General features: G+C 42.7%; 2 protein-coding genes across 3 annotated transcripts in view; one reads left to right on the forward strand and one right to left on the reverse strand.

Annotated features, from left to right (window-relative positions):
• The window catches only part of LOC144662721 (serine/threonine-protein kinase PAK 3-like), an 81,221-nt gene that overhangs the window by 35,081 nt on the left and 27,134 nt on the right, over positions 1-19,006 (forward strand). The gene's annotated exons all lie outside the window — the stretch shown is intronic.
• Positions 1,814-7,413, reverse strand: LOC144663213 (uncharacterized). Its single transcript, XM_078524128.1, has one exon. The coding sequence runs from the start codon at positions 7,385-7,387 to the stop codon at positions 1,814-1,816; it is 5,574 nt and encodes a 1,857-aa protein (XP_078380254.1). The 5' UTR covers positions 7,388-7,413.

The following is a 19,006-nucleotide window of genomic DNA, read 5'->3' on the forward strand; positions in this document are numbered from 1 at the left end:
GAACGAGACAGTCACAAGACATCATAAACCTGCAAAATATAAACAGAAAGAGACAATCACGGCATCATAAACCTGCAAAATACAAACAGAACGAGACAGTCACGGCATCATAAACCTGCAAAATATAAACAGAACGAGACAATCACGGCATCATAAACCTGCAAAATATAAACAGAACGAGACAGTCACGGCATCATAAACCTGCAAAATATAAACAGAAAGAGACAGTCACGGCATCATAAACCTGCAAAATATAAAAAGAAGTAGACAGTCACGAGACAATCACGGCATCATAAACCTGCAAAATTTAAACAGAACGAGACAATCACGGCATCATAAACCTGCAAAATATAAACAGAACGAGACAGTCACAAGGCATCAGATACCTGCAAAATATAAACAGAACGACACAATCACGGCATCATAAACCTGCAAAATATAAACAGAACGAGACAATCACGGCATCATAAACCTGCAAAATATAAAAAGAACGAGACAGTCACAAGGCATCAGATACCTGCAAAATATAAACAGAACGAGACAATCACGGCATCATAAACCTGCAAAATATAAACAAAACGTGACAATCACGGCATCATAAACCTGCAAAATATAAACAGAACGACACAATCACGGCATCATAAACCTGCAAAATATAAACAGAAAGAGACAGTCACGGCATCATAAACCTGCAAAATATAAACAGAAGTAGACAGTCACGAGACAATCACGGCATCATAAACCTGCAAAATTTAAACAGAACGAGACAATCACGGCATCATAAACCTGCAAAATATAAACAGAACGAGACAGTCACAAGGTATCAGATACCTGCAAAATATAAACAGAACGACACAATCACGGCATCATAAACCTGCAAAATATAAACAGAACGAGACAATCACGGCATCATAAACCTGCAAAATATAAAAAGAACGAGACAGTCACAAGGCATCAGACACCTGCAAAATATAAACAGAACGAGACAATCACGGCATCATAAACCTGCAAAATATAAACAAAACGTGACAATCACGGCATCATAAACCTGCAAAATATAAACAGAACGACACAATCACGGCATCATAAACCTGCAAAATATAAACAGAAGGAGACAATCACAAGGCATCAGACACCTGCAAAAAATAAACAGAACGACACAGTCACGGCATCATAAACCTGCAAAATATAAACAGAAAGAGACAGTCACGGCATCATAAATCTGCAAAATATAAACAGAAGAAGACTGTCGCGTTCCCGATGTAGCGGACGTGGGGGTTCGTACAGCGGAGTTCGCCAGCTTAACCAAAGCGGTGCACAAGTCAACAGTCAGCAATTCCACGATATTTATTTGGGAGATTAGGCTGGCCGCCTGTACATCACTTACGGTAAAAACTAAAAATCAATAGACGATTGTAGTGTTACAAAAGGTACACGGAATGAAAAGCTAAATGAATATAAATGAAACTACAAAAAAGGAAAATATAGAAAAAACGACTTACATCTGATCTTACACCAAGGGTAGAAACTCCAAAGAAAAATAGCTCCAAAATACTCCGAGAGACTCCTCAATTGAACGTGCGACTCCGATAGACTGAAAACGTGCTTGTGAAATATAATATCCTATAACAATGATTAAATACCTAGAGCGGCCAGCCGAGAAACGTAAATCAAAAATTAACTAAATCAACAATAGTTGTAACGCAACGGAAATGTATCTTGTAAATATCAACAGTTTATCTATAAACACGACACTCCTCGCCCAAGGACCATTGGTCCTTGTCTATAGCATTCTCTAATTTAGATTGTCCGTTTAGGGACAAGAGCCGCTTTCTCCTAGGGTGGGCTGCGCTTCACTGGATTGGAAAGGTACCAACAGGACCAACTCCTTTATGGGGCGCATGTATGTCTTCTTTATACCTTCCTTCAGCAACTCCACTTGTGCCTTTCTTACTTCACCATCTTCACTCTTTATGGCATCGGTAATTCGCCCCAAGGGCCAGTCGTTGCGGTGTGCATCTTCGTCTTTCACGAGAACTATGTCGCCAGTGGTGAGATTTCGCCTTGGACTGTTCCACTTACTTCTCTTTTGTAGTGTCTGCAGGTACTCTCGTCTCCATCGAACCCAAAATTGGCCTGCAAGGTATTGGGCACATCTCCAACGACGGCGTGAGTACAGGTCTGCAGCTACGAATTCTCCAGGAGGGGGACCAAGGGGACGCGTCTTCATAGTCAGAAGCATGGCTGGTGAGAGAGGCTGAGGCTCCTCCGTGTCAGACGGGACAGTGGTTATGGGTCGAGCATTAACGATTGCCGTAACTTCTGCCATCAGGGTTACCAAAAGTTCGTGTGTGAGTTGCGATCCTCCAAGCTCCAAGAACATGGCGTTTAACACACGGCGGATGGTCCCAATCTGACGTTCCCAGACACCCCCGAAATGCGAAGCATGAGGTGGATTGAAGCGCCACTCACAGCCCTGGTCTCTGACATACTTCTCCAATTTGCGCTGGTCCATCTCCCTCATGGCACTATCCAGTTCGGACTTCCCTCCTACGAAATTGGTGCCTCGATCGCATCTGAGTAACAACGCAGGGCCGCGAAGTGCGAAAAAGCGTCTGAGTGCACAGATAAAGGAGCTTGTGTCCATGGACTCCAGGGTCTCGATATGTATGGCTCTGCTACTGAGACAGGTGAATACAAGACCCCAGCGCTTCAAACTGCTTGTTCTTCCTCTGGTCCTTCGCGTCTGAATGGACCAGGGACCAAATACGTCAAAACCGACGTTCGTGAACGGTGGGGTGGCCTCTATCCTATCTGTCGGCAGGTCAGCCATGCGCTGTTCCAGAGGGGGTCCTCGTAGTTTCTTGCAGATGATGCAATCACTCAGCTCCTTAGAAACCGTGTGATGTCCATTCACGAGCCAGTACCCGGCTTGACGGATTGCGCCGTGCGTTATTTGTCGGCCTTGATGGTGAACTTGGCAGTGGTAATGCCGTACTATCAGCTTAGATATGTGATGCCCCTTTGGTAGTAGCACGGGGTGCTTCTCTCCGTATTCCAGACTTGCGCGTCGCAGACGCCCTCCTACGCGCAACAAGCCGTCGTCGCCAATAAACGGATCAAGGCGAAACAGGACTGACGTTTTCGTAACGCACTTCTTCTCTCTGAGGCGATCACGTGTGCTCTCCTCACCGCCGAAATGAATGTGGTGCCCTAACTCGAGCACCTCCCCAAAGGCCTCCTCTTGGACCGCTTGGATGATAAGCGTCATGGCTTGTTCCAACTCCTTCACAGTAGGATTCCGGAGTCTTCCTTCCATTGCAGACGATCGTAGCCTCCTCTGTTCCTTGCGGCATCTGAATCCCTTTGCTACTGCAATGAGGTAAGCGATGGCTCGCTGAAGAGATGCAAGGCTTGAGAAGCGTGTGAACCTTTCGGTCCCAAGGCCCTGGTGTTTCCTGGTACGCGTGGCACAGGTCGAGATCTCCTTGCGTACTTCTGGGTCATTTACATCGAGTGGAATCTCCTCTTGTTCCGAGGGAAGCATATTTGAGCTTCGGAGGAAACATGGTCCCTTTAGCCAGTCTGAATCGATTAGACTGGAAGCAGTTAGGCGGCGTGTAGCGAGGTCAGCGGGATTCTGAGTAGTGTCTACATATCTCCACTGGCTGGGGCTGGACAGCCGTCGGATTAACTGGACGCGGTTGGCCACGTAGACGTAGAATCTTCGGCTATCATTTTGGAGGTAGCCTAGCACGACTCTTGAATCGGTGTAATAAGTAACTTCGTCTATCTTCAAATCGATCTCCTTAACAACCTTTGCCCCAGCTTGAACGGCTAATGCTGCGGCGCAAAGCTCTAGACGTGGTATGCTAGTGGACTGTGCTGGTGCCACTCTTGATTGCCCAAACAGAAAGGCTGTGCTGATTTCTCCTTTATGGCTAATGAGGCGTAGGTACACCGAGGCTCCGATTGCATCTTTACTGGCATCGGAAAATGCGTGAATCTCTGCTCTTGCGATCCTTCCGAAGTCGTTCGGGTGATAACAGCGGGGAACAGTTACTTTTTCCAAGTCCTTCAAGGAATTCTGCCATCGTTGCCACTGTAGCCGTTGAGTTTCGGGAAGAGGGTCATCCCATCCGAGAGGCGTATCATTGTTCTTCTTTTTCCCCATGATGACTAACTGCTGGAGCAATAGTCTACCCTCTAACAGGACGGGTACTGCTAGGCCAAGCGGGTCGTAGATGGAATTGACAATCGAGAGCACTCCTCTACGTGTAAACGGCTTGTCAGGGGGGGAGACTTTGAAAGTGAATACATCGTCTTCAAGATCCCAATAGACTCCAAGGGATCTTTGGGCTGGCAAGCTGTCGCGACGCAAGTCAAGGTCACGTACATCTTTCCCTCTGTCTTCAGCTGGAAAGGCCTCCATAACTTCTATGGAATTGGACACGACCTTGTGGAGTCTTAGGTTCGCTGTGGCTAGCATCGTTTGCGCTGTAGTCACAAGGTCTATGGCTTGCCTAGAGGTGGGAAGCGAAGCCAGTCCGTCGTCGACATAGAAATTACGGTGGACAAAGTTCGAGGCTGTGCTACCGAACTCCTCCTCGCCGTCTGCTGCAGTCTTCCTTAGCCCGAATGTGGCGACAGCAGGACTTGGACCATTCCCGAAGAGATGGACATTCATGCGGTACTCAATAATGGGTTTTCCGATTTCGTTATCTTGAAACCAAAGGAAGCGCAAGTAATCTCTGTGACAGGGGGCAACATAGAAGGAGTGAAACATCTGCTCGATGTCGCACATAACGGCAGTGGTCTCTGTCCTGAAGCGAATTAAGACTCCTAAGAGGCTGTTCATCATGTCGGGGCCGGAAAGTAGCTCCTTGTTCAGCGAGACTCCCTCAAACTCGGCGGACGAGTCGAACACCACTCGAATTTGCGTAGGTTTTTTCGGGTGGTATACCCCGAAGTGTGGAAGGTACCACACCTTTCCAGACTGATTCTTTGACATCACCTCTTCGTGTGGGACGGGGGAAGCGTGACCTTTGCTGAGGATTTTCTCCATGAAGTCAAGGTAATCTCTTTCCATCTGGGGTTTCTTTTTCAACGTACGGAGTAGTCCGTTTAGGCGGTTGAAGGCCTGGACACGGTTGTTTGGCATATTCACCTCTGTCTGGCGAAAGGGAAGTGGCATCTCCCAATGGCCAGTTTGATTCTTGTGTATGCCAGTCTCCATCGTATCGAGAAACTTGCGGTCCTCGCAGGACAGACTTGTCTCGTTGTCCTCCCGGCTGGTGTGGAAAATGTTTTCCTTCAGACGCTCTTCTTTTTCAGAAAGGCTCCCCATTATTTTGAACCTGTTCGGGCAGGGTACTAGCTCGAAACGTTCTGACTTCGACTGGCTGGAATGTGGTTCCAAAGAAGGTATTTCTCTTACAGAGTGGACATTAGTGCGGCACACACGTGCATGAACAGGTCCTCCGGCGAGATCAAGGCACATCTGACCCGTTATGGTCCAGCCTAAGGTAAGGCGTTGGGCCCAAGGCGCTCCTTTTGGTCCGTTTCTAAACTCCCTAACTTTGAGTAGCTCTGGGGCGTCTCTGCCAATTAAGAGGTGAATGCTCGCGCTACTGTCCAATGGTGGAATTTCATTGGCAATCTCCCCTAAGTGCGGGAACCTTCTCGCCATCTCTGGTGTTGGAATTTCCCGTTTATCCTGCGGTATGCTGTCGCACTCTATCAGTGTAGGAAGATCGGAGGCTGTTCCGCTTGGCGATTGTACAATGACGTTTGTTACACGACGTCCATATTTAATCTCTTTCTCACTTGTGCAGGTTGAGAGGTAGTACTTTTCCTGCGGTCCTAGTACGCCAAGTTCGTGGGCAAGCTCGCTGCTAATCAGTGAGGAGTTGCTTTGCTCATCGATAATGGCATAGACTCTTCGAACGAAGTCTGGTCTGTTTTTTAAAAACACGTCAACGAGAAGAATTTTGCTGCATGAAGTGCCACCACTACTAGCGCTACATACGGCTGTGCATCGGGTTTCCACCGTCTCATTTCCCCTGGCGGTTGTCTGGGGTCTTTCCTTGTGAAGAAGTGTCGGATGGCGACTGTCTCCACAGGCACTACACTTTACTGGACTTTGACAGGCGTGGGCCTGATGGTCTCTAGAGAAGCACCGATAACAGAGTCTGTTATTCGAGATCCACTCGGTCTTCTCATCAAAGGTCTTCGCGCGGAAGGCCATGCATTCTTCTAGACTGTGACCAGCTCTTTCGTGAAATGGGCACCGTTTCACAGTATTCTCCTTTCCTCTTGATGGCGACTGCAAATCATTGTTGGTGGGCAGCGTGTTTGTTGCAAGGGTGAGAATGGGCATAAGTTTGGCTCCTATGTGGACGTTGGGGTTGTTCTTTATTTTAGCCTGGTTCTGAACGACTTTGGAGAACACTACGAAGCCGGGGTACGCCCCCGCGTTCTCCTCGTAGTGCATTGCGATCTCCTTTTCCCATCTCTTGCGTAGGGAGGACGGAAGCTTCTCGACGATTGGCTGTATCGCGTTGGGGAAGTTGAGGCACGCTAGACCAGGCAAGTAGGCTATTTGACTCTCGACATCGGCGCAGAGATCTGCGAACTCCTGTAACTTGATGTTTTCGTCATCACTAAATGCTGCCGTTTTGTGCATGCGCTCAAGTAGGGTGTTTGTTATCGTGGCCGGGTTTCCGAAACGCCTCTCCAGCTCCTCCCAAAGGTTTTTCAACAACTCGCTAGGGTCGTGCTGTTGTCTTTTTCGGAAATTATCTACCAACTGCTGGGGTGCCCCACTGGTAAAGCTACGAAGATAATTTATCTCATTGACAGCGGACACTTCAGCGTCGCTAATCATGGCTTTGAAGGCCATTTTCCACGGATGGAAGAGTGTGGGGTCGCCACTAAAGGTGTCTGGGTGACATTTAGGAAGGTTGTTTCTTGCTAGTCCGGCGACCATTTGCTTATTTGAGAGTGTTAGTGTCTCGATTAAGTGGCTGGCAGACGTCTCTAGTTCTCTAATAGGAGTTGAAGCAACAAACGACTGACTAGACGTGTGAAGGGCTCTGTTTGTGCGCGGAATTTTCGGGAGTTCACTCATTGGGGAGTTCTGTTGCGAGATCTCCTCTTTGGGGAGGAGTGGCGGTAGTGGTTCCGATTTTGTGTGAGCCCATTTCAGTTTTTTGTCCTTATCTTTGACCTTGGGTATTTCGGGTTGACGTTTGGTTTCAAATTTCTCCGGCAAGGATTGCGTTACCGAGTTTGGGTTTGAGCGGACCCAATTCAGTGTTCTTTCCTTGGATTTAAGATTCGGGATCCCGGGAATTTCGCGCCTATCTTCTATATCCTGCTCCTCCATTGCTAGTTCGATAGCTTTGACTTTAGCCTCGGCCACTGCGATCTTCCTGCTTGCTGCGAGCATTGCAAGATCTTTGTCGTGTTTATAGATAAACTGTTGATATTTACAAGATACATTTCCGTTGCGTTACAACTATTGTTGATTTAGTTAATTTTTGATTTACGTTTCTCGGCTGGTCGCTCTAGGTATTTAATCATTGTTATAGGATATTATATTTCACAAGCACGTTTTCAGTCTATCGGAGTCGCACGTTCAATTGAGGAGTCTCTCGGAGTATTTTGGAGCTATTTTTCTTTGGAGTTTCTACCCTTGGTGTAAGATCAGATTTTTTACTGTCGCGTTCCCGATGTAGCGGACGTGGGGGTTCGTACAGCGGAGTTCGCCAGCTTAACCAAAGCGGTGCACAAGTCAACAGTCAGCAATTCCACGATATTTATTTGGGAGATTAGGCTGGCCGCCTGTACATCACCTACGGTAAAAACTAGAAATCAATAGACGATTGTAGTGTTACAAAAGGTACACGGAATGAAAAGCTAAATGAATATAAATGAAACTACAAAAAAGGAAAATATAGAAAAAACGACTTACATCTGATCTTACACCAAGGGTAGAAACTCCAAAGAAAAATAGCTCCAAAATACTCCGAGAGACTCCTCAATTGAACGTGCGACTCCGATAGACTGAAAACGTGCTTGTGAAATATAATATCCTATAACAATGATTAAATACCTAGAGCGGCCAGCCGAGAAACGTAAATCAAAAATTAACTAAATCAACAATAGTTGTAACGCAACGGAAATGTATCTTGTAAATATCAACAGTTTATCTATAAACACGACAAAGACAGTCACGGCATCATAAAACTGCAAAATATAAACAGAACGAGACAATCACAAGGCATCAGACACCTGCAAAATATAAACAGAACGTGACAATCACGGCATCATAAACCTGCAAAATATAAACAGAAAGAGACAGTCACGGCATCATAAACCTGCAAAATATAAACAGAAGAAGACAGTCACGGCATCATAAACCTGCAAAATATAAACAGAACGAGACAATCACAAGGCATCAGACACCTGCAAAATAAAAACAGAACGACACAGTCACGGCATCATAAACCTGCAAAATATAAACAGAAAGAGACAGTCACGGCATCATAAACCTGCAAAATATAAACAGAAGAAGATAGTCACGGCATCAGACACCTGCAAAATATAAACAGAACGACACAGTCGCGGCATCATAAACCTGCAAAATATAAACAGAAAGAGACAGTCACGGCATCATAAACCTGCAAAATATAAACAGAACGAGACAATCACAAGGCATCAGACACCTGCAAAATATAAACAGAACGACACAGTCACCGCATCATAAACCTGCAAAATATAAACAGAAAGAGACAGTCACGGCATCATAAACCTGCAAAATATAAACAGAAGAAGACAGTCACGAGACAATCACGGCATCATAAACCTGTAAAATATAAACAGAACGAGACAGTCACAAGGCATCAGACACCTGCAAAATATAAACAGAACGAGACAATCACAAGGCATCAGACACCTGCAAAATATAAACAGAACGAGACAGTCACAAGGCATCAGACACCTGTAAAATATAAACAGAACGAGACAGTCACAAGGCATCAGACACCTGCAAAATATAAACAGAACGAGACAATCACAAGGCATCAGACACCTGCAAAATATAAACAGAACGAGACAATCACAAGGCATCAGACACCTGTAAAATATAAACAGAAAGAGACAATCACGGCATCATAAACCTGCAAAATATAAACAGAACGAGACAGTCACGGCATCATAAACCTGCAAAATATAAACAGAAAGAGACAGTCACGGCATCATAAACCTGCAAAATATAAACAGAAGTAGACAGTCACGAGACAATCACGGCATCATAAACCTGCCAAATTTAAACAGAACGAGACAATCACGGCATCATAAACCTGCAAAATACAAACAGAACGAGACAGTCACGGCATCATAAACCTGCAAAATATAAACAGAACGAGACAGTCACAAGGCATCAGACACCCGCAAAATATAAACAGAAGGAGACAGTCACGGCATCATAAACCTGTAAAATATAAACAGAACGAGACAATCACGGCATCATAAACCTGCAAATTATAAACAGAACGAGACAGTCACAAGGCATCAGACACCTGCAAAATATAAACAGAAGGAGACAGTCACGGCATCATAAACCTGCAAAATACAAACAGAACGAGACAGTCACAAGGCATCAGACACCTGCAAAATATAAACAGAAGGAGACAGTCACGGCATCATAAACCTGCAAAATACAAACAGAACGAGACAGTCACGGCATCATAAACCTGCAAAATATAAACAGAACGAGACAGTCACAAGGCATCAGACACCTGCAAAATATAAACAGAACGAGACAATCACAAGGCATCAGACACCTGCAAAATATAAACAGAACGACACAGTCACGGCATCATAAACCTGCAAAATATAAACAGAAAGAGACAGTCACGGCATCATAAATCTGCAAAATATAAACAGAAAAAGACAGTCACGGCATCATAAAACTGCAAAATATAAACAGAACGAGACAATCACAAGGCATCAGACACCAGCAAAATATAAACAGAACGTGACAATCACGGCATCATAAACCTGCAAAATATAAACAGAAAGAGACAGTCACGGCATCATAAACCTGCAAAATATAAACAGAAGAAGACAGTCACGGCATCATAAACCTGCAAAATATAAACAGAACGAGACAATCACAAGGCATCAGACACCTGCAAAATATAAACAGAACAACACAGTCACGGCATCATAAACCTGCAAAATATAAACAGAAAGAGACAGTCACGGCATCATAAACCTGCAAAATATAAACAGAACGAGACAATCACAAGGCATCAGACACCTGCAAAATATAAACAGAACGACACAGTCACGGCATCATAAACCTGCAAAATATAAACAGAAAGAGACAGTCACGGCATCATAAACCTGCAAAATATAAACAGAAGAAGACAGTCACGGCATCTTAAACCTGTAAAATATAAACAGAACGAGACAATCACAAGGCATCAGACACCTGCAAAAAATAAACAGAACGACACAGTCACGGCATCAGACACCTGCAAAATATAAACAGAAGGAGACAATCACGGCATCATAAACCTGCAAAGTATAAACAGAAAGAGACAGTCACGGCATCATAAACCTGCAAAATAAAAACAAAAACAGAACGAGACAGTCACAAGACATCATAAACCTGCAAAATATAAACAAAAACAGAACGACACAGTCACGGCATCATAAACCTGCAAAATATAAACAGAACGAGACAGTCACGGCATCATAAACCTGCAAAATATAAACAGAAAGAGACAGTCACGGCATCATAAACCTGCAAAATATAAACAAAACGACACAGTCACGGCATCATAAACGTGCAAAATATAAACAAAACGAGACAGTCACAAGGCATCATAAACTTGCAAAATATAAACAGAAAAAGACAGTCACGGCATCATAAACCTGCAAAATATAAACAGAACGACACAGTCACGGCATCATAAACCAGCAAAATATAAACAAAAACAGAACGACACAGTCACGGCATTATAAACCTGCAAAATATAAACAGAACGAGACAGTCACGGCATCATAAACCTGCAAAATATAAACAGAAAGAGACAGTCACGGCATCATAAACCTGCAAAATATAAACAGAACGACACAGTCACAAGGCATCATAAACTTGCAAAATATAAACAGAAAGAGACAGTCACGGCATCATAAACCTGCAAAATATAAACAGAACGACACAGTCACGGCATCATAAACCTGCAAAATAAAAACAAAAACAGAACGAGACAGTCACAAGACGTCATAAACCTGCAAAATATAAACAAAAACAGAACGACACAGTCACGGCATCATAAACCTGCAAAATATAAACAGAACGAGACAGTCACGGCATCATAAACCTGCAAAATATAAACAGAAAGAGACAGTCACGGCATCATAAACCTGCAAAATATAAACAGAACGACACAGTCACAAGGCATCATAAACTTGCAAAATATAAACAGAAAAAGACAGTCACGGCATCATAAACCTGCAAAGTATAAACAGAACGACACAGTCACGGCATCATAAACCTGCAAAATAAAAACAAAAACAGAACGAGACAGTCACAAGACATCATAAACCTGCAAAATATAAACAAAAACAGAACGACACAGTCACGGCATCATAAACCTGCAAAATATAAACAGAACGAGACGGTCACGGCATCATAAACCTGCAAAATATAAACAGAAAGAGACAGTCACGGCATCATAAACCTGCAAAATATAAACAGAACGACACAGTCACGGCATCATAAACCTGCAAAATATAAACAGAACGAGACAGTCACAAGGCATCATAAACTTGCAAAATATAAACAGAACGTGACAATCACAAGGCATCAGACACCTGCAAAATATAAACAGAACGAGACAGTCACAAGGCATCAGACACCTGCAAAATATAAACAGAACGAGACAGTCACAAGGCATCAGACACCTGCAAAATATAAACAGAACGAGACAATCACAAGGCATCAGACACCTGCAAAATATAAACAGAAAGAGACAGTCACAAGGCATCAGACACCTGCAAAATATAAACAGAACGAGACAGTCACAAGGCATCAGACACCTGCAAAATAAAAACAAAAACAGAAAGAGACAGTCACGGCATCATAAACCTGCAAAATATAAACAGAACGAGACAGTCACAAGACATCATAAACCTGCAAAATAAAAACAAAAACAGAAAGAGACAGTCACGGCATAATAAACCTGCAAAATATAAACAGAACGAGACAGTCACAAGACATCATAAACCTGCAAAATATAAACAGAACGAGACAGTCACGGCATCATAAACCTGCAAAATAAAAACAAAAACAGAAAGAGACAGTCACGGCATCATAAACCTGCAAAATATAAACAGAACGAGACAGTCACAAGGCATCATAAACCTGCAAAATATAAACAGAACGAGACAATCACAAGACATCATAAACCTGCAAAATATAAACAGAACGAGACAGTCACAAGACATCATAAACCTGCAAAATATAAACAGAACGAGACAGTCACAAGGCATCATAAACCTGCAAAATATAAACAGAACGAGACAATCACAAGACATCATAAACCTGCAAAATATAAACAGAACGAGACAGTCACAAGACATCATAAACCTGCAAAATATAAACAGAACGAGAGAGTCACAAGGCATCATAAACCTGCAAAAAAAAAAAAAAAAACAGAACGAGACAGTCACAAGGCATCATAAACCTGCAAAATATAAACAGAACGAGACAGTCACAAGGCATCATAAACCTGCAAAATATAAACAGAACGAGACAGTCACAAGACATCATAAACCTGCAAAATATAAACAGAACGAGACAGTCACAAGGCATCATAAACCTGCAAAATATAAACAGAACGAGACAGTCACAAGGCATCATAAACCTGCAAAATATAAACAGAACGAGACAATCACAAGACATCATAAACCTGCAAAATATAAACAGAACGAGACAGTCACAAGACATCATAAACCTGCAAAATATAAACAGAACGACACAGTCACGGCATCATAAACCTGCAAAATATAAACAGAAAGAGACAGTCACGGCATCATAAACCTGCAAAATATAAACAGAACGAGACAATCACAAGACATCATAAACCTGCAAAATATAAACAGAACGAGACAGTCACAAGACATCATAAACCTGCAAAATATAAACAGAACGAGAGAGTCACAAGGCATCATAAACCTGCAAAAAAAAAAAAACAAAAACAGAACGAGACAGTCACAAGGCATCATAAACCTGCAAAATATAAACAGAACGAGACAGTCACAAGGCATCATAAACCTGCAAAATATAAACAGAACGAGACAGTCACAAGACATCATAAACCTGCAAAATATAAACAGAACGAGACAGTCACAAGGCATCATAAACCTGCAAAATATAAACAGAACGAGACAGTCACAAGGCATCATAAACCTGCAAAATATAAACAGAACGAGACAGTCACAAGGCATCATAAACCTGCAAAATATAAACAGAACGAGACAGTCACAAGGCATCATAAACCTGCAAAATATAAACAGAACGAGACAGTCACAAGGCATCATAAACCTGCAAAATATAAACAGAACGAGACAATCACAAGACATCATAAACCTGCAAAATATAAACAGAACGAGACAGTCACAAGACATCATAAACCTGCAAAATATAAACAGAACGAGAGAGTCACAAGGCATCATAAACCTGCAAAAAAAAAAAAAAAAACAGAACGAGACAGTCACAAGGCATCATAAACCTGCAAAATATAAACAGAACGAGACAGTCACAAGGCATCATAAACCTGCAAAATATAAACAGAACGAGACAGTCACAAGACATCATAAACCTGCAAAATATAATTAATGTTCCCAACCCATGAAGTCAAAACAAGACAACAAGTTCAGTGGGAGAAAAGGGGTAAGGGATGAAGTGCTCGAGTTGCCAATCAGAATCATCAATAGAAATCATGCAGGGTACATGTATCACAGGTTAGTTGGTTGGCAACGAGAGACTGGAATCCTCTCCTTCCTTTCAGGAAGCCCTAGTTCCCAAGAAACTGGGGTCCTAATCTCTAGGACCCTTGGGAACAAACACAACCACATGCCCTGGTTCCCAAGAAACTGGGGTCCTAATCTCTAGGACCCTTGGGAACGTTCCCAAGAAACTGGGGTCCTAATCTCTAGGACCCTTGGGAACAAACACAACCACATGCCCTGGTTCCCAAGAAACTGGGGTCCTAATCTCTAGGACCCTTGGGAACAAACACAACCACATGCCCTGGTTCCCAAGAAACTGGGGTCCTAATCTCTAGGACCCTTGGGAACAATCACAACAACCAACAACAGCAACACTGCGGGGCCCCACTATAAGGGGAAAGCTGACCCTGTGAGGCTATGGGGCAAAAGGGCGAATGGTACAGAGCACTTCATCCCCTCCCGTGGTTTATTAACTATAAGAAAAGACAATGCTTAGTTAAGATGGTCTAAAGCTATTGAAGAAGTTCAGAAGAGACAGTAATCGAATAACAGAATGGTCGAGTTGATACATGCCAGCTCGACACTAAAGCTAACGGTTACATGTATATCAATATCTCAAAAGCAGACACATTGCTCAAGTCCAACAGCTCTAAGCCTGAGCTAGCATACAAAATGATAACAATATAAAAAACAATGTTTCTGTAAGCAGGCATGCTGCTTAAGTCCATCAGCTCTAAACGTAAGTAAGCATACAAAATGGAAATAATAATTATTAGAATAATGTCTATAAATGCGGGCTTGCTTCTTTAGTCCATCAGCTATGGCTAACGTTTAAAAATAATAATAGTAATATAATAAACACCCTTAACATAGCCAGATATGTGCGTAGAACTAAAACATTGCCTACATTTTTACAAATACTAAGCTAAAAGAGAACCAAAGAGGGTTGGGTGGGTGGGAATTATTGTGAAAACTCTTTTAGGGAGCTCAGAGAATTTGAAGTAAAACTACTCAAGTCTAGATAAAACCGCATGGCCTTGATTGACATATTAGAAAAGGGGCGATGTGATTGGCCAGCCCGAATAGCGCATCACACTCAGAAGTGAGTTTGACCTTTGAATGTAACGCAAGAGTGATAGTCTTGCAGCATATTGCGTGACAGATCTGCGTATTTGAATAGAGTGATCTTATGACTTCTCTGAACTCCTTTCATGGTTGTCACATTAACTTTAATTTATATTACATGTAAATTGGCATTTATATTACATATAAATTTGCTTTAATGTTCCCAACCCATGAAGTCAAAACAAGACAACAAGTTCAGTGGGAGAAAAGGGGTAAGGGATGAAGTGCTCGAGTTGCCAATCAGAATCATCAATAGAAATCATGCAGGGTACATGTATCACAGGTTAGTTGGTTGGCAACGAGAGACTGGAATCCTCTCCTTCCTTTCAGGAAGCCCTAGTTCCCAAGAAACTGGGGTCCTAATCTCTAGGACCCTTGGGAACAAACACAACCACATGCCCTGGTTCCCAAGAAACTGGGGTCCTAATCTCTAGGACCCTTGGGAACGTTCCCAAGAAACTGGGGTCCTAATCTCTAGGACCCTTGGGAACAAACACAACCACATGCCCTGGTTCCCAAGAAACTGGGGTCCTAATCTCTAGGACCCTTGGGAACAAACACAACCACATGCCCTGGTTCCCAAGAAACTGGGGTCCTAATCTCTAGGACCCTTGGGAACGTTCCCAAGAAACTGGGGTCCTAATCTCTAGGACCCTTGGGAACAAACACAACCACATGCCCTGGTTCCCAAGAAACTGGGGTCCTAATCTCTAGGACCCTTGGGAACAAACACAACCACATGCCCTGGTTCCCAAGAAACTGGGGTCCTAATCTCTAGGACCCTTGGGAACAATCACAACAACCAACAACAGCAACACTGCGGGGCCCCACTATAAGGGGAAAGCTGACCCTGTGAGGCTATGGGGCAAAAGGGCGAATGGTACAGAGCACTTCATCCCCACAAATACACGAAGTGTATTCCCCATAGACGAATAGCACAAAAATATAAAATAGGTTTAAGTTAACATGTAAATAAGTAGTAGTAGCCCTTCACTCGACTCCTTTTCAGGAGTATAGACTATCAACAGTCTCTCGTCATAGCATCCTGTCCTGTGCATCCTTCTCTAGCTGGTACCAACTCTTGCCCATGGACTCGATCTCTGCTTTTAGCGAACGTCTCCAGGTGTTTAATAGTCGACCTCTCTTTTGACTCCCTTGAGGATTTCAGGTCAAAGCTTGCCTTTTGATGGTACAGGAAGGCATCCGTAAGGTGTGACCTAGCCATTTCATACACGTAAAGGAGTAGATATATAAATTCAAGACTGTTAATACTAAAATGCCCTATTCATGGTTTCCCTTTGAATGATACAGCACAAATTAAATGAGTGCTGGGAAAAACGGGAATAAAAGACCTTATACAGAGCAAAAGTTTGTTATTCACCACTGGAATTATACATTGCTGACCTAAGAAACATGACAGGAAGGCCGAACTCACACAAGAATCAATCAGGGTAGAAGGTGCGAAAAATAAGGCGTATTTGAACAATTAAGACACTTGCTACACAGACATGCATTCATTGTAGATAGAGTAGCTCCTGTTGGATTTATCCTTGTGCCACTAAACTTGGCAGGCTTGAAATGGTTCAATGCTTCTGCATGAACAAAGTAATGTATTCACTACAAAGCAAAATTTTATGTTTTGATCCTAGAATCCTCACTTTTGTATTTCCTGTGACATACTCCCGTAGAAAGTCCTGTTATTGTATTTTATGTCAGGGCCGTTCCAAGGCAATTTTAGTGGTAGTAAAGGCAGGTACCCCCCTGTATGTCTTGGATCAAATTCTTGCTACAATAATATTATTGTTCAATTTCCCCTTGAGTTATAACCTATTTTTTGTTAAAATGGCAGTGACAATGGCACCTTTAAATACCTCAAATTTCTTGCATTAAATGTAAAAACTGTTTACATTTTTAGAATCTTCATAAAGTATTTTATAAGCTGAGAACTTTCGTTGCTTTGAGTTGTTATTTGTCCTATTTTTACTTTAGTGACAAGGGACGAGAATTCACCACCCTAGCCTCCAGCAAAGCTAAGTTTATGTCGCTCTTCCTCAACTTTGAGCAGCCAAATTATAAAGGGTCTCGTCTACTCAGGTATTGAGACATGACTTCGAACATTACAGAAGATAACAATAGCGAATTCCACCGGTATCTTGTAATTTCCAGCCCTAAAGTTAGGCTTTTCGACGGCTGGTGGAAACGGCAGCCTGCAAATTGCTCTATAAGTTTCGTTTGTTTTCATATTGAGATCTCATTTAACGCCGGTCTAATATAACGCAAAATAGAATCAGCTTATAAATATTTATACTTAGCTTTTAGCAAGCTCCACTTGGCCAAGATGCACCCTAGGGAAATCCGGATTGCTTGTCCAATTTTTTACTGACCACTTTCGGCGGGAGAGAACGCGCTAGACGAGGCTTGAAAGACATTCGCGACGGCCTTGACCCTTGTTGACTGTTCTCCGGCTTGACAAGAGAATAGTATATTCTAGTTGAAGAAATCGTCTTGTTCTTTATAAGTCGTTCATTCACATTAAGCTTACATAATCTCGGGTAACGAAGGCATGTTGTCTCCACCATACAAATAATGTTTTTGTGAGGTTCCTGCTTTTTGCTATAGTGTCGGGTTTAGCCGCGGTTTGGAGACTACAGGACCTTGAAGCCGAGTCGGTAGAGTGGCCATATTCCGGTAGAGGTAATCTGTTCTGTGTGTGCATATCAAGTTCCTGGGTTGCTGGACCGAATACCTGTTCAGTAGTGCGAGGCCTTCGACAGATCGTCCGCACATTTATCTTCGAACGACAGAATAAAATGTGTAAAACCGGAACGTAGTTCGTGGGCAGATACCAGGATAACTCATAAAGTACTGATGGAGCGATGTTGAAGCGAAAAACAATCGAAGAATATCGCAGCAATAATAATTATTGTGAAAACTCTTTTAGGGAGCTCAGAGAATTTGAAGTAAAACTACTCAAGTCTAGATAAAACCGCATGGCCTTGATTGACATATTAGAAAAGGGGCGATGTGATTGGCCAGCCCGAATAGCGCATCACACTCAGAAGTGAGTTTGACCTTTGAATGTAACGCAAGAGTGATAGTCTTGCAGCATATTGCGTGACAGATCTGCGTATTTGAATAGAGTGATCTTATGACTTCTCTGAACTCCTTTCATGGTTGTCACATTAACTTTAATTTATATTACATGTAAATTGGCATTTATATTACATATAAATTTGCTACAGAACGAGACAGTCACAAAGCATCATAAACCTGCAAAATATAAACAGAACGAGACAGTCACAAGGCATCATAAACCTGCAAAATATAAACAGAACGAGACAATCACAAGACATCATAAACCTGCAAAATATAAACAGAACGAGACAGTCACAAGACATCATAAACCTGCAAAATATAAACAGAACGACACAGTCACGGCATCATAAACCTGCAAAATATAAACAGAAAGAGACAGTCACGGCATCATAAACCTGCAAAATATAAACAGAACGAGACAATCACAAGACATCATAAACCTGCAAAATATAAACAGAACGAGACAGTCACAAGACATCATAAACCTGCAAAATATAAACAGAACGAGAGAGTCACAAGGCATCATAAACCTGCAAAAAAAAAAAAACAAAAACAGAACGAGACAGTCACAAGGCATCATAAACCTGCAAAATATAAACAGAACGAGACAGTCACAAGGCATCATAAACCTGCAAAATATAAACAGAACGAGACAGTCACAAGACATCATAAACCTGCAAAATATAAACAGAACGAGACAGTCACAAGGCATCATAAACCTGCAAAATATAAACAGAACGAGACAGTCACAAGG

This window comes from Oculina patagonica, chromosome 8 (assembly GCF_052425735.1).
Source record: "Oculina patagonica isolate OP01 chromosome 8, crgOcupat, whole genome shotgun sequence".
Taxonomy (NCBI): domain Eukaryota; kingdom Metazoa; phylum Cnidaria; class Anthozoa; order Scleractinia; family Oculinidae; genus Oculina; species Oculina patagonica.

Bases quoted from the DNA above. Each gene is read 5' to 3' on its own strand.
- LOC144663213 (XM_078524128.1), bottom strand. From the start codon at position 7,387: ATGGAGGAGCAGGATATAGAAGATAGGCGCGAAATTCCCGGGATCCCG.